This window comes from Capsicum annuum, chromosome 6, assembly GCF_002878395.1.
Source record: "Capsicum annuum cultivar UCD-10X-F1 chromosome 6, UCD10Xv1.1, whole genome shotgun sequence".
NCBI lineage: Eukaryota > Viridiplantae > Streptophyta > Magnoliopsida > Solanales > Solanaceae > Capsicum > Capsicum annuum.
Genome location: NC_061116.1, coordinates 62,057,586 through 62,069,372, shown reverse-complemented (window position 1 = coordinate 62,069,372; position 11,787 = coordinate 62,057,586). Strand labels below are relative to the sequence as shown.

General features: G+C 32.6%; 1 protein-coding gene and 1 pseudogene across 1 annotated transcript; one reads left to right on the top strand and one right to left on the bottom strand.

Moving 5' to 3' along the window:
* On the top strand, nucleotides 1-9,793 carry LOC107874332 (annotated as a pseudogene).
* A 691-nt stretch (nucleotides 9,794-10,484) lies between these two features.
* Nucleotides 10,485-11,168, bottom strand: LOC124899490. Its single transcript, XM_047414384.1, has 2 exons — nucleotides 10,928-11,168; nucleotides 10,485-10,702 (listed from the first exon to the last, which is right to left on the bottom strand). Exons 1-2 carry the CDS (start codon nucleotides 11,166-11,168, stop codon nucleotides 10,485-10,487), a joined length of 459 nt encoding a protein of 152 aa, XP_047270340.1.
* Nucleotides 11,169-11,787: the final 619 nt, after the last annotated feature.

Genomic DNA, 11,787 nt, shown 5'->3' with positions numbered 1-11,787 from the left:
ATGTGGATTGAAGAAGAAACCGCTTGTAAAATTGAGAATTTAGGGGTAAAAAGAGAGTGATTTGGGGGGTAAAAGGAGAGAGTTGGTGAATTGAGTAAAGAGAAAAAAGTGTCGTTGCTTTATTGGTTTAAAAACTTACGTGTGTCAGAAAGTGTGATTAAGTTAAAACTTCTTTACATATCTGGCTATGTAATGTAATTATGGCAAACTTCAGTGGTTATAAAAGCCCAATAATGGCTAATTCGGATAGTTTTTCATTTATATTACTTGGCATATTTGTTAAAAAAATTCGTCTCAAAATAATTGACATGTTTAAAGAATCAAGCTATCGTTAGATATCTTTTTTCAACTTTACCTTAGTAATTTAATGGAAGTAATTAACTTCAATAGGTAATAACAATATTTAATGTGAATTTAATAAGATTATATTAATAATTTGCACCCCCTTTTAATTTTTCCTTAAAAATTGTGTAAAAAGCAAACATACCAAGTAATATAAGACAAAGGAATTATAACAATGATCGAATTTATTTTTAAAATTATGACTTTAAAATCTTAAATTTATCTGTGATGGTAATAACTTGGAAGTGCCATATTATGCTATAAATGTCTAATTTTTAAGCTCTTATTTTTTGTTTTAATGTGATTTTCCATTGCTCTACACCTAACCTAAGGACAAAGTAATTCCAAAGAGTTGAAATCAGTTGCATATAGTAATTGAGAGGTTGATAGTTAAAGGGAAAAGGCATAATTTTCCCCTCGAATTTGCCGTCAAAATTTACTTTAACACTTTAACTTTATCGTTAATTATTTACCGGCCTCCTAAACAACTTTCGCGTGAATTATATACCACTCTAAAAATATAATTCCACTCTCATAATGGAGAGTGTAATACACTTACCCCCAAATCAGCGCCACATCACTACCACGTCATTGTCACCCAAGTCAGGCAAAAAAACAAATTAAAAAAAAATTATCTCTCTCTCTCTATATATATATATATTAATGAAAAGGTTTTTTTTTCACCCCCCTCCCCCTCTCTCCAAACTTTCTTCTTCACCCCTGCTCCCCTCCACCCTGCACCCCATTTTCTCTTTTATTCAGCCCCCTCTCCCCCGAATCCCACCCCACCCAAACCCCTTCCTACAATCTGCAAACGCTCCCTCTGCTCTCCCCACACGTAATTGATAACCTACCTCCTCTCCGTATTGCTGAATCTGCAACACCCCCTCCCTCCCCCTCTCTCCCAAACTTGTTTCTCCCTCACCCTCAGCCCCCAAGTCGTCCCCCTTCGACTTTTACCACCCCAATATATTTTTTTGTCTTTTAGGGTCATTTTTAAAAACAAAGCATGGATGTACAGTAACAAGAACAAAACCTTCAATCCCACCTCCACCTCATTCTTTTTTTGATATGTAAATTCAAATTATTGGAATTTGATTTTTTTTAATTTGTTCAATCAAAATAAGAATGGGACAGTTATGAAGTTAATTTAACTGTTGAAAAAAAACTAATTTTGATGAAATAAATTGCATTTTTTGAAGGTTTTTGTGTAAAAAGATGATGTTATTACAAAAATTCACATGAAAATATTTTGATATGTATTGAAAATGGTTGATAGGAGTGAAAAAGAAAAAAGAAACATAGGAATTATAAGAGAAGGGGTGGTGGGGTTTGAGGAAGAAGAAGAGGGGGTGGTGGGGTGTGAAAAAAAGAAATATTAGTGGCTGAAAATTTAAAAATGGTCCCATTTTTTTTAATTCAAAACACTTTTTTTTTGTCACGTCAGTCCTTAAGGGAGTAATATAATTCACGCGAAAATTATTTAAGGGGTAAATAATTACCAATAAAGTTAGAGTGCTAAAGTGAATTTTGGCTACAAGTTCAGGGATACTTATGCCTTTCCCATAGTTAAATGACAAGACATCAATATTCGTATCATTAAAAGAATGTGTGTCCCATGATCTTAATTTTTAAGGGATCGTTTGATAGAGAGTATAAGAATAATGTTAAATAGAGTGTATTGATCATACTTATAGTAGTAATGTTTGTATTAGTTATGTTGATGTTAGTAATGCAAACAATACTTTTTACATACTATTTGGTTAGATATATTAAAAATAACATGTAAATATAATTTTTATTAAATAATAGTTATTTACTAAAATACCCTTCATTTTAACATTCTACACTCTCTTTTCAAGTTTGTGTCAAAAACGAAATCTCTTCTTCACTTATCTGGAGATAACAAGCAACTGAAACATCAGAGTATATTATCATTAACAAGTAAGATTTTACATGGAACACTTGAAAACAAGAACCTTAATAATTATATCAGTAGTATCCCATATGCTAATGATTCCTTCTCTTAGTAATTTCTGCCGATGGCCATAGTGGAAGTCTCAAATCAGGAGCAACCATAACTGTTGTCGAAAGAAACCTAATTTTCACTTCGTCTAAATCAGAGGCGGAGCTAGAATTTTCACAAAAGGATATAAATTTAAAGAAAAACTAATCGAAAGGGGTTCGACAATAATTATATATACATAAAATATAATTTTAATGATGTATAAATAATATAATTTTCTGCTGAAGGGGGGCCGATGATCCCCATTCCAAAGGTTGGCTCCGCCCCTAGTCTAAACCAAATATTCTGAAAACGAAATCGACAAACTTTTGTTGGAAAAAAGATAAAAATAAATCAAAAAGAGAAGAAAAATCAAACAGAGACAACATTTGAGCAGATTACAATATCTAATTTTCGTGGGCGTAAAAGATTCAAAAGATAAAGCTACTCTGCAATAATTTTATATCATTTACAAGATTTTATTCCCAGTGTAATGAGTATACTTTTGGGACAAGAACGGAAAAGAAATAAAAAAAAAATGAAAGGTAAATTTGTCATTTAATAAGCTAATGCATGAGTTGAAAGTTTTGTATTACTAATATATATAAAAAATGATGGTATTAATTATGCATAGCATAATACACATGCATAATTTAAAGGTTGAAAAAATCTACTAAACGAGGTACTGATAATACATAAAGTTAATGCATGCATTATTCTTTTTTTTTAACACACTCTATCAAACAATCTGTAAATGGGGAAATGCACAACAACAACACCCAATCTTGTCACCAAAATTTACTTTAGCAAGTAAAACATTTTAAACTAATTTTTTCAATTCTTCGTGGCTCAAACCAATCTTGCAATGAAATGTGTCTTACACGCCCCGCCACGTCAATAACTGACGTATTTTTTTTTTTTTTGTATTTTTATCATTCACTTTTTCATTTTTAAAAGTCTCAATTTGATTTAATATATATATGTGTGTAAAGGAGAATCATAGATAAGGTGATGTGGCATCTCTCTATGACCTTCATTTATATTTATCTTTTTTTTTTTTTTTTTTTTTTTTTTTTACATTTTTCTCTTATATTTCTCTTAAATAATTTTGCCGAAAACTAAAATCAAAACCACTCTATCAATTATATTATCCGCATTCAATGCTCAATTAAAAAAAATGCATTTAATAGTAAAGGGTTAGTAGTTGAAAAACTTTTCCTCATTCTACCGATTTGATTCAATTATATTTAATTCGAAACTCTGAAGGTTTAAAAAAAAAATGTAGCAGTTGCATCTTTTTCAATCCATGTCTGTAATTTTTTTATTTTTTATTTTTATTTATTTTATTTTAAAACAAATCTAAAACAATCTGAATAATTACCCAAGTAAATGAAAAACTTTAGTTTTTTTTAAATTGTACGTTTTTTAATAACTTATACCTTTTTCATTTTCTATAATTAATGAATTGAAAGTGGTCTCATCTTCTGTATATAAATTATGTCAAAGAGTGTCAGTGTGAATATATCACAAAGGGGAAAATGGATGGTTAATCTGCCAAAAGAAAAAAAATTCTTACCTATGATTCTATCTATTTCACATTTCACCTTGCTTGAAGATTAGCCCAAAAAGTATTGGCATATCAGGAACGGAATTAAAAATTTTGTTGTAGCTTTTCCGAATATGAAGAGTAACAGATAAAGAAGGGTCGTATTATACCTGTATGAAATCGAATTTTTTGTCTTCTATAAAAGAGAAAGAAGCTCATGAAAATAGGAGGCAAACATAAACACTTTTATGTGTATATATAATTTTTTTTAACTTTATTTTTAACATTTGAATTTGTAATTGTGTGACTTCAACAATTAAACTCAATATTTTTTTCTTATCATATCTTATGAGCATCCCACATTTGCAATTATGTATGTCACATATTTGATAGTGGAGTTAAGTTTTGAAGTTCATGAATTTAGAATATTAATTTGATTAAGTTATTGAGTTCTAGATCAATACAGAATTTGGATCAAAACTACAGGATTTAGTCAAACTTGTATTTGAAAGCCTATCTCTGTCATTGAATACACATGAAGAAATTAAATTGTGCATGAAAGTTATATAGTTATTAGTATTTGTCTCTTCATTTTGTTGAACTTCATTTATTTATTGCATCAACATAGGGCATAGTATTAAAGTAGAAGCATATAGGTTGTCTTATGGTGCTTTACAATAGAAAATGTCCCTATTGATTATAGTGCTTGAAGATTTGATCGTTTACGAAAGAGTTATTAAAATCTACTTAGCAGATGATATTCTAAAGTAAAGGAAAATAAAGAGGCTTAATCAATATTTATATTGAGGATTTGAAGAGATGATGTGACACAACATATTCAGGATTATTGTTTATCTAAATTTTAAGATTCTGAGATTTTCGTTTCTCCTTTTAACAAAATATTTTATTACTATATAATTTTAAAAATAATTTATAATTGCAGCTCCACAGTAAATGCAGGCGGAATGAAAAAGACATTATTTCACAAAATTAAAACTAAATTGCAAGCTCTATAGTAAATAATAAAGGAGAAAAACATTGCTTTATTCTGATTATTGGATAATACATAAAGAAGTAAGACACCATTACAAATAAGATTTAATACACACCGTTTCAAAATTTAAATTAATGAACAGGAAAGAGAAATGTGTTGGGTTATAGGGTCTTTTTCCCTTCCTATGTGGATAAATGAAGTTCAATTTGGACCAACCCACTTTTGCCCATAGGACCATTATTATGCGGCATATATATTGATCTTTTTAGATCTTATTCACCATCACAAAAAGAGAGTTTTCAGCCGCCGAACAGACAAACAAAGCTGATTTTCGCACCTAAATTCCAGCCACAGTTGTCAACTTCAAATTGTGATTTTCGCTTCGTTTCTTGTCCGATTGAGCTGATTTTTGGACTTCTTGTTCCTCCCATCTCAATCTTTGATTAGGAATTGATGGAACTTGATTTGGTGGCCTGTAGCTCCTGTTCTTCACTCTCGAACAATAGCTGCGTTTTTTGTGCTATCACTCCTTTATTTCTCTAGTGTTTGGTGCTGTGGTTTATGTATTATTTCTTGTTGTTTGACACTTGTTTTGTGGCCATTTTGGAGAACAATATTGAAACTATTTGGTGATTATAGTGGAGGTTTAATCCCGTGGTATTTTACTCTTCACACCGAAGGGTTTTCCACGTAAATTTGGTGTCTTGTGTGATTGGCTTTATTCTTGCCCTGTCACATTTGTGTGGTAATTCATTTGCTATCATATTACTTTGTTTTGCTTGGTTTGCTTGTCTCCTCTTAGTTCAAACTAGAAGGAAAAGTTTAGACTTAGGTATTCTTTTGTTGGTACCCTTTCATAGTGCCCCTATCTTTCCCAACAATTGAAATAATTAGGTGTCATGCGAAAGTTAGAAAAGTAAACCTCGACAGTTTACATCCTTTTGTGGATGTAGGTCGATTGACCGAACCACAATATAAAAGAGAGTACAAACTGTCAAGAGAGACAACCTCACACAATTCACTCAAAATAAAAGAGGTCCACACAAGTGATCCCTCAACACTTGTGTCTCACAAAGTCTCCCCCAAACGAAACTCTCAAACCCCTAGGACTACATTGTGGATGATACCAAGTTAGAAGAAAAGAGCCTCTATTTATAGAATCTATAACCTTTTTCTACAAGAATAAGGATTAGCCAAATATGGAGAGTATGTTTTCCTTTTCCTAAAAGAAAATCTAATTATGGTACCTAAAGGAAAACCCGGTTATGGTAAGAAAGTCAGGACAAACACCAACAATTCTCCCCCTTGGCCTAAATTTCTGATAAAATAAATTTGTTCCACCTTCTTCATGTAGTCTTCAATAAATTCATTCTCCATCTCCAAAATCTCCTCAATTAAATCTTACATCTACATAGAGTAACACTTTGAAAAACTTTCTCAAACCAAAATCTTCATTATCGTCAAATAGGTTACAACTAGAACTGAATCCGTCAAGAGGAACACCCGATTTAATCTCTCTCTAATACCACTTGGTAGGATCAAAATAATTAGGTGTCATGCAAAAGTTAGCAAAGCAAACCTCGAAAGACGCCACATAAGAAGATAAACGAGAAATACACCAAAAGAGACACAATAATTTAACGTGGTTCGGTCAATCGACCTACATCCACAAAAGGAGATGAGCAATCCACTTTATAAAAGAGAGTACAAACTGTCAAGAGAGACAACCTCACTCAATTCACTCAAAATAAAAAAGGTCCACACAAGTGATCCCGCAACCCTTGTGTCTCACAAAGTCTCCCCCAAACTAAACTCTCAAACCCCTAGGACAACATTGTGGATGCTACCAAGTTACAAGAAAAGAGTCTTTATTTATAGAGTCTATAACCTTTTTCTACAAGAATAAGGATTATCCAATTATGGAGAATATGTTTTCCTTTTCCTAAAAGGAAATCTAATTATGGTACCTAAAGGAAAACCCAGTTATGGTAAGATAGTCAGGACAAACACCAAAAAAATGATGTAACACATTTTCTTAATCAAAATTTATATTTATCTTTTTTTTCGATTATTTTAACCTCTTTTTTTTTATATATATTTTAATCAATCACTAAATTTAAAGTGTCAATGTCTTTATTACATAATTAAAGGTATTACACTATCCATTTTCCTTCCTAATTAAACCATTGTGTTGTTTGTTTTCGTTATAAAGGTCCTTTAACTGTCTAGTATAGATAGGAGCAATCTTGTTCCCTATGTTTCATGTTAACTAGTATACTTACCCGCGCGATTCGCAGATTATTGTAAAGAGAAAAAATGGAGAAAGATAATTGTAACAATCTTGGGGACTGAATATTTCATCGATTGTTTAATAGATATGAAGAGTCTGAGTCATTCTTCTTCTCAAATAAGCAAGTCTCGATTGAAAGAACTAAAATTTTTTCATAGAGAAGATCAGTCGTTGCAACTCAAAAGTGCAGAGTAGCCAATACAAATCCTTAGGGAGAGGAAAACGTGGGAACTTTATTTTTTATTAGATTGGTGATGCAAGTTAATTTTGTTACTATTTCAAATTGAATGCACTTACTCATTTATAGACTTTATTAAGCTATTTGTTAGTATAGATTCTTTATTCTAAGCTTAATTTCTCAGTATTTTACAGTGAACTACTTTCCTCTTGCAATATATAAGAGAGTGAATTAAGGGAAGGCACTTTTAGTTGTAGTGTCCTAAAACTTGCTAATGTTTTTACCTATATTTATTTTCATATGTCTCAATATACTTAATGTGCTTTACTTGAGCTGAAGGTCTACCGAAAATAACTTTTCTATCTTTTCAAATTGTTGGTGTATATGCTACTGCTGGATCGGTGTAGATTATGCCGCAGTGGGCTTGAATATCCTTAAAGAAAGCGAGATAACTGCGCCTCAGTCAAGAAGAAGATGATCTTATTTTCTTCATTTTTGTTCATTTTATTTCTAACTGTAATAATTATTGTAATTTGTCGTATATTACACCAACACAAAGTTAGGCATAAGACTACGTATACACCACCCTCTCCCGACACCAGTTATAGAATTACACTAAGTATTATGTTGTTGTTTTAACTGTGGGTTAGATTTCAAAGCAGTACTCTCACTCTTGGCATAATATCTTTTTTTGTTTCTCCAAGAAAGAAATTGTGTAATGCCTTAAATACCACCAATTTTTATGATCTTTATTCATGAAGACAATACTTGCAATCACTCTTAGTTGTGTTACTTTCAAGGGTGTGGTCTAGTAGTCAATGAAGTACGTAGGTTGAGAACTTGAGATTTCAGGTTCACATTCCAACAGAGACAAAAAATCAAGGTGATTAGAGTAACCGATATAACAAATTTACCAAAAATTAAGAGGTGACGCCGCCATTTCCACTTGCAAAAGGGTATCAAAGTAACTAATAGAAACCAAAGCATGTGTGATAAAACAACAACTATCTGTGTTGCTTAAGTTTGTAAGACAATAACTATCTGTGTTGCTAAGCTCTATGACATAAATGTCGAGCTTGTAGAAGATAGTGGTTTTCTGGATGCTCTCAAGGACTTAATATCTGACAATAATCCTATGGTTGTTGCAAATGTTATTGCTGCTCTAGCAGAAATCCAAGAAAGCAGTAGCAGACCTATCTTTCAGATCACCAGCCATACACTTTCAAAGTTTCTAACTGCTTTGAATGAATGCACTGAGTGGGGTCAAGTATTTGTACTGGATGCCCTTTCAAAGTACAAAGCAGCTGATGCTCGCAAAGCTGAAAACATTATGGAGTGAGTCCCTTCATGATTGCAACTTTGAAATTGTGTTGTTGTGCTTTCAGCTGTCAAGATGATAATCGAACAAATGGAACTCATCACCAGCAATGATGTAGTTAGGAACCTTTGTAAAAAGATGGCTCCTCCTCTTGTAACATTGCTTTCAGTAGAGCCTGATATTCAATATGTTGCTTTAAGGAACATAAACCTCACCTGAAATTCAATATGTTGCTTTAAGGAACACAAATCTCATTGTGCAAAAGCATCCGACAATCCTTGCACATGAAATCATAGTATTCTTTTCCAAGTATAATGATCCTATATATATGATAAAAGGAGAAGTTAGATATGATAATAAAACTTACTTCAGACAGAAACATAGACCAGTTGCTACTTACATTCAAGGAATATTCCACGAAAGTGGATGTTGACTTTGTTAGAAAAGTTGTCCGAGCTATTGGCCGTTATGCCATCAAATTAGAGAGGGCTGCTGAGCGTTGTATCAGTGTCCTTCTTGAATTGATTAAGATATAAGTAAATTATCTTACGTTCCCTGAACTTGGCTAGGTACATTAACAAGCTTCTTTTAGGCGTAAAATTGACTTGTAAAATAAACACGGGGGTAAACTTGATCTTACTCTTCTTGACGAACTTCTTTCCAATATTGCCACTTTATCCTTTGTCTATAATAAGCCTCCAGAAGCATTTATCACTCGTGTGAAGACCACTCTAAAAATAGAGGATGAAGAGTATGTTGATGCAGGTGAACAGGGTTATTCTGATTCTCCAGCTCTTGTAGAAGAAAGTGGTGCGTCACCACCAGCTAGTACAACTAATGCTCAGCATCCTACAACACGACAACCAGCTGCACCTGCAGCTCTTGCACTGCCTGATTTACTTGACCTTGGCATGGATAACAATAATAGTGCTATTGTGTTAGCTGATCAGCTTACAACCCCTGTCGACCCTCCTTTACCCATCATATTGCCAGCCTCTAGTGGGCAAGGTTTACAAATCAATGCCCAACTGGTGTGGAGAGATGGATAGGTATTTTACAGCATAATGTTTGAGAAGTTCCTCTTGATGGGTTCATGATTTAGTTTAATAAGAGTACATGATATCTTGCTGCCAGTGGACAACTCTAAGTTCCTCAATTTTTAGCTGGGACATATGCAAATGCTCCAAGTTCAACTACTCGCAATGTTTGTAAAGTAAAGCTAGTAACGTGTCATCATAAACTAAAATCTTTAGCCCTTTCCTACTTGTCATACGTGAAAGCGCAACATACAACTGTCCATGTGTAAATACTGGTTTCTTCAAAATAATCCCACATGAGATAGTGACTGGCCTTGACTTTTATTGATCGTCATTGCAAAAAACACAATGACTGGAAATTGTCGTCGCTGAAACTTAAAAGGTATTCTCGCATTGGATGGAGTCAATGTCATTCTTGGGATAAATACTTTTTCTCCAGCCATATTACCTGATAAAAGCTTGGCTTCTATAACTCGATTTCCAATTCTTGTGATGAGCAATATTGTTCCATTACGTAATCCCGAGGACTGATATATATTTCTCAATAACATCACAGGAATACCTACCTTAAGATTAATAGAGTGATTTGGAATTCCTGAACATTTAATACTATTCAAAAATTCCGGTGTATGCACTTGGTCCAAAACTATAAAAGCATGATCAGACATACAAATCAGAACTCAAGTAGCTCTTCTCGGGATTATGATTGAGTGAAACCATATATTCATTGATAGATCCCACCATTTCGAGAGTTGGAGCAAGAATTTCTCTTTCCTAGAGGTATTTTATGTCATTAGAAAGGCTGAGAAAATCAGGATAAGTACTTTCGACAATTGCAGCTATTGGATCATCATAATTATGTATGAGAATATCATTAGGCAATCGGACCTTTTCAATTCCATCAACGGAACTTCTAATTTTTTCATCACCAATTGCCAAATCCAATCTGAAAACTCTTTTAACTCTTCTAAATGTGCCCCTAACTAATTTCCCTGCAATCTCATATTCTTTGTTTTGTAATGACAGGCAAAATTTGTATGAAGTCACCACCTAAAATAACTATTTTACCTCCAAACAGTCGATCCAAATTGTAAGTGGCTTCAAATCTAAGAATATCTCTAAGAGTTAGATCAAGAGATTCAAAATAGTATCTATACATCATTGGCTCCTCATCCCAGATAATCAACTTTGTCTTAATGATCAATTTTTCTAGGGACTCTCTAGCTTTATATTGCAAGTGGCATCTTCGGTTGGATTGAGGGGAATTACAAATCTTGAATGAGCAGTTTGACCTCCTGGTAACAAAATAGATGCAATCCCATTTGATGCAACAGTTAACACAATATCTCCTCTAGACCGTATGCCAGAAGATAAAGACCTCCAAATAAATGTCTTGCCAGTTCCTCCATAACCATATAAGAAGAACAATCCGCCTCTATCTTCATCCACTACTGTCATAATTTTCTGATAAATAGATATTTATTCATTTGTCAAATTCAGTAATAGACGTTGATATTCCTCTAACAAAGAACGTCTATTATACCGCAATTCATCATGAATTAATTTGTAGGTATTGTCAACTTCTTTCTCATTGTAAAGCGGACTTGGCATTGTTTGAAAATCTTGAAAACTTCTTCCGGAACCTTTCAAAAAAAAAAAATTCAACTTCTGTAAACAACGATTTTTAATTCATCATCGCATAAATGTGCATCTGAAAGAATAAAAATAAACATCATCTTAATGGTTATAACATAAAAATAAAAGTTACATGATTACATAAAATAATCATTATCTAATTTAGTGACAAAGATAGAATTATATTTTGGTTCTTTGCTTTAGGGATCTCTTAGAATATTATTTTTCAAATTTGGCTTATAGATTTCTAGGAAACATTCCCTACAACCCCATTTTATGTAGCAATATAAAGATCTTAACTCGATAGGAAAAAATATATCAAAATGAATTTCAGCCATTTCTGATTGAACTATAATTGATGAATAGATATAATCACTTTAATTATTCAAGGTTTCGATATTTATTTATCACTATAAAGACAATTAATCTCCTCGTTAAAAAT

Excerpts from the sequence above, each read along its gene's own strand:
- LOC124899490 (XM_047414384.1), bottom strand. The coding sequence starts at position 11,168 with ATGACAGTAGTGGATGAAGATAGAGGCGGATTGTTCTTCTTATATGGT. Across the intron at positions 10,703-10,927 it reads TTGCAATATAAAGCTAGAGA|GGAAATTAGTTAGGGGCACA; the intron begins GTCCCTAGAAAA and ends ATGAGATTGCAG.